The sequence below is a fragment of the Anopheles aquasalis genome, chromosome 2 (genome assembly GCF_943734665.1).
Source record: "Anopheles aquasalis chromosome 2, idAnoAquaMG_Q_19, whole genome shotgun sequence".
NCBI classification, from domain to species: domain Eukaryota; kingdom Metazoa; phylum Arthropoda; class Insecta; order Diptera; family Culicidae; genus Anopheles; species Anopheles aquasalis.
In genome coordinates this window covers 8,785,001-8,790,000 of record NC_064877.1, presented here as the reverse complement: position 1 = coordinate 8,790,000, position 5,000 = coordinate 8,785,001, and the positions used below count along the sequence as shown (strand labels likewise).

Here is a 5,000-nt window from a genome sequence, read left to right as displayed (position 1 = left end):
TTGAAAACCTAATTTTATGAATGAAACTCGTCGCCTGCAACAGAATGGAACAGAAGACAACGAAATCACATTGGGACATCCCCTTGCAAGAAGTTTCATCCCCTCTGTCATGCTCGCCAGCGGTGAACGGGGAAGTTGGCTCGCAGAGGAGATGGTGTTGTTTGATAACAGAAGCCCTTCTGTCGCTGCTCGGCTACGATGAAACATTACTTGCTCGGAGATGAGTCGAGAGAGATAGACACATACACTTGTCTTACTTTCGTTGGATACGTTGGCCATGGAGAGGAAGTCTTCTGGGGTAGATTCTCGGTACTTCCCTTACGTGGCGGTTGTATCTCGCTACGCCAGAAGTATGTCCAAATGCATGGTGACACAAACATACCAAATGTACCTACAGATCGATGTTTCGACGACAGCATACACTCTCACATCCTCATTCTGATGCGGCGTGCGTTGTTATTTAGAGATGGTTTCCAGCGCGGCGTCTGTGCTATCATTGTATCAACATTTTGCGGTTTGAATGCCGCAACGACAAACGAGATGACAAACGAATAATTCCTTATCGACGATGATGTGGTCGACCAGGCAATGTTTTGTGGTAGGAAAGGCCTTTAAGCGAACTCCTCATCTGAATCTATGCCACGTATACTGAGGAATTTGCAATCTTGGTTGGATTGTTATGCTGCATTATGCTTATTTCGTTATCAATACACCTTGCCATTCTAGTGATTCTACCTTTCGTAATGTCAACAAATCAGCCACGGCACGTGAACGATTATCAGTGATTTATACTCTTGTGCTCCTGATTCATTTATTGGCATTTGAAATCTACGCTTAGGTTGGTTGTCGACCGGCGCACAACATCAATACCATTGATTAGGTTAATGCACGGTTATCAGTTGTCAGAGAATATGTTAACATGGAATGTGGTGCACAGGAGCGTTGCATTCATGTGTGGGTGAGGAGAAGTTGTATGATATTTCTGAAAACCGCATTGCATCCCAACATTTCTTCCAATGTTATCTCACAATAGCGATCCGGAGCACAACCGAAAAAGTATTCCAATAAATGTCATACAAATCAACCAGATTAATGGTTCCCAAAAACTTCTCTAATATATCCATCAACTTCCTTCACACGATCAGACCTCATCCTGTTGATGCCAACTGGAAGGTTCGTTTGCGAGCTGAAACTGCACATATGGTATACATTTGTCACTTGGCCACCCAACAGCGCGGACGTCATGCTGCACGCATCGCGTCAGTCCAATCGCAGCTTCGTCACATCGTTTCCTTCCTCTCCCTGGTCTCACCAACCAGCTGTAATTAATTATCGCACAAATGGCTTCCTTTTTCTTGAGTTTGTGAGAAACCAAGTGAGATAATAAGTGAGGATTATAAATGCCGTGGTTCAGTTGCTTCTTTTTGGAATTTTGGTTGACATTAGCACGTGCCCCGAGAGGAAGGAAGGATCTGCGAAACACAAACAATTGGGAATTTTGGGCATTCGCAGCGTATGGTGGTTAAGGTTGCATATTTGAAATGGTTGTCAGGTTACCAGAATGCTGAATAGGATTTCTCTTAGAAAGCGCAACATGCATAATACAATGTTACAAGCAATCTTACTAACATACGATTTTTATTTTTTGTATTCTTTCAGGAGCAGCAAGAGATGAACACTCGGGTCATCAATTAAATGCTTCTCTGCCCGCCTAACTTCTACGTTTCATAAGGCACATACGGCGAAACGGTTCTTTCGTCTGCCGAATGCAATCGAGTTGTAAAATTTGAAAATTCCATTTTATTCCATTCGTAGTGCAAGTGTCGAGCAAACAGTGATTTTTCGTTATTTAATTAGTGACCGAAACTAGTTTTTCACGCAAGGCAACCACACCAATAAACAGAACGCGCGTAGCGCAGCCACGCTATAAATCGCAAATAATTTGGTGGAGGACTACAGCCAACAAATGCATGCATAGCGCAACGGGTCGTATCCGGAAAATAAACTCTGGAACAATAAACTTCACGGTTTCATGGTGCATATGGAAACAATCACCTCTTATGGGTTAGTGCAAACCTGTCCTGGTCTGGCAATGTGCTCCATCTACTCAACTGAGAAACAGTGACCATGCTCAAATGAGTTTCGCGTTTCGCGGATCAAGGGGGATTAAATGGATTTGTATTTGTGCAGTAAGCATAACTTCAACTATTATTTGTGTGTCACCATAAGAGTGTTCAAAGAGAAGAAAAAATATGAGTGGTCGAGTTCTAAATGTAAAATTTATTTTCAGCCAAATGTCGTGCAAAGTGCAGTGATTGTTTAGCTCATAACCGCAAATTATTTGTTCGAGCAGCGTATATGCTATGTGGTAGTGTCCTGTTCAAGTGCCCGTTAATGTGATCGCTGGAATTTGCGCAGAAGGTTTGACAGAGGGAGGTTGCGTATCGTGAATGAGGCAGAACTTTAGGTTGACGACGTAAGGAGCAGCAGCATCGGTAGAAGGCTCATCATCATCATCATCATCATCATCAGCGGCTGGAGTTATCCGTTCGTCATGATGACCAAACCTGGGATTTGGTCTGGGCCGCAGTTTAAAATGTTGATGCTGCTGGCAGTTTTGACGGTGTTGCTGAGCTTAGTCTCACCATCGACAGAGGAACCTTATGGTGGAGGTGGTGGAGGCAGCGCCGGTGGATACTTTGGAGCTGATGCAAAGTGCCCTCGGCTATGCTCCTGTACCGGAACGACGGTGGATTGCTCTCATCGCGGATTGACGCAGGTTCCCCGGAAGATTCCTCCGGAAACAGATCGACTGTAAGTATCCCTTTTCAATTTGCGTGGATTGTATCAATAAGCGAATATTGTTTGATGAAATATGCACCAGAAATGTATTTGATTACAAAATGGTTACAATAAATTACGATTTCGTTACTACAATGCTGAAAAAGTCTAGCCAGTGGCAGGATAGCAAGACTCATTTTGATTGTAACGTGGAGGCTTTCGGTCGAGTTCACTTTTTCAGTTTTGTGTCACCCGCTCACTGCGAGCTGGTGAGTCCAGTTATTCTTGGGATCATTCAGTCATACTGACAATCGTTTTTATTTTCACCGTGGTGGTTGCGGTGCTAAATCAAACAAGACAGCAAAACCCTTGAGCCAAATCGTACCAGACCATCGTGGATTGGAAATAAATAAAAAGTAAATTAAAATGTAAAACATCAACCATGCTCTTTGCTGCACCGAGGCTGTATCTCCCACGCAACTCGCAAGATCCGTACGGTTGGTTCGTGAACAGATAAAACTACCTGAGATGTATGCGTTGTCATGGCTTTCGTCGCCAGGCACTCGCAATATTCATGTCTGAAAGCTGTCTGCAATCCAAGTGCACTGCCTGGCAGTGTTTCATGTTAACGGAAAACATATTTCAATTCAAGGTGTGTGGTAACGGTTGCATATCTTTAGTTGTGTTGATAAATATTTAACAATTCGCTCACTTTTTAAATATTATTTTAAAATTTCCTAAAATAATCCATCACCAGCCATTAACAAGCATTTTTGCCAACAGTATATCAAAAGAAATAACAAGTGAAAAAAGTTTTCTTTATCATCCTTTATTTCGCTTCCCTTTAATTGAACCTGAAGTCTACTGCGTAAAAAAAGATTGCGTGATTATTCTCGTCGTTTCATTTCACACAACATTTCACTGTATCTTACCCCTTTGTTGGCGGGCAAGTTGGAACGGTTTTGGTTTTCTTTTTGTGTTGACCTCAAAACCATATTTTACCTGTCCGCACCTAGTTATAGTTAGCTGGCAGCGATTTATGGTGAATCAATCCGCTACACCCTTGCCACTTGAAATGACGTGTAGTCAATTGGCAAGAATGGACCAACCGTGAACCGTGGGATGGCAATACGTAAAACGATCCAATTCTTCGATGTAAGCCTAGAGCGTTCGTGTCTTCCTGTCGAACGTCATGAAGTCATCGAAGGTCCTAAACGGTTGTCATCGCAGTGGCACGAACATTGACTCCCCTACAGCGTCGCGTTCTGCCTTCGCAAGTTTCCAAAATAATGGGGAATCAGCATGACACGCAACATGATGCCCATTCATAAATGGAAGATGAGTTATGGTGGATTTTATTGGTTCCATCGATTAGAAAAGCAAGTCGGTTGGTGGTAATACACAATTTCACCTCTCTGTCTCTCCCTATCCTATTAAAGATGTCTTCCCTTGTTAACAGAATGCATGTTATTGAACTACAAAAACGAATCGATTCGCTTTCTTCTTTAATACAAAGATATTGCTTTTAGCTGTTTTTAAATTTAATGATCCATAAATTTGATTATGCTATACGTATTTCTTGAACTATTTAAAGAAACTAAACAATGATCGATTCCATTTTTTTAGCTTATAGTTCAAAAGCTGTCCAAATAACAAATCGATTTTAAGCATCATAATTATGATTTTTAACAATGTCATTGGAAATATATGGTGGTTGCGAGCATGCCGACTCTCTGTTCGTATCTTCCACCCAGATCACGCATTCGCCAAGAAAAATCGAACCCCATAATATTATGTTAATTACATAATTTTGTGCGCATGCATTTGGATGCAGCCCTTTTTTACAGCGATTTGTTTTCTCATCTACGTTATGCTCATGGAGCGCCATGGTAGTAGGTTTTTTGGGAGGTCTCTTCAATTGCTGCTTTTCATCTCTTCGTGTATGTAATTTTTCAAACCGTTTATCATACACACTGTTTTGACCATGAGCGCACTTTCCTCTTTCGGCTCTACGGCATCACGTTCTTTTTTTTATTTGGCAATGGAACAACGGAATCGTGTAGCATCGCCGACGCTGCCGCTCCGGCTACCGTAATGAAGTCTGTGGAATGCTGTTCAGACGAATAATTGAAATAAATTGATCAATCATCTGGTGAATAGGTTCGATTTCATGCATCTTTTGATTCGTAAAACTGATCTCACGGGAAAAGCCAACGGCT

General features: G+C 42.0%; 1 protein-coding gene across 5 annotated transcripts in view; it reads left to right on the top strand.

Moving 5' to 3' along the window:
- The window catches only part of LOC126573109 (protein slit), a 137,909-nt gene that overhangs the window by 38,241 nt on the left and 94,668 nt on the right, over window positions 1-5,000 (top strand). For all 5 annotated transcript variants that reach the window (XM_050232982.1, XM_050232978.1, XM_050232979.1 and 2 more), the window contains exon 2: window positions 2,291-2,814. In XM_050232982.1, coding sequence (XP_050088939.1) covers window positions 2,555-2,814 — 260 coding nt within the window. In that variant the 5' untranslated portion in view covers window positions 2,291-2,554. The remainder of the gene's footprint in view (window positions 1-2,290; window positions 2,815-5,000) is intronic.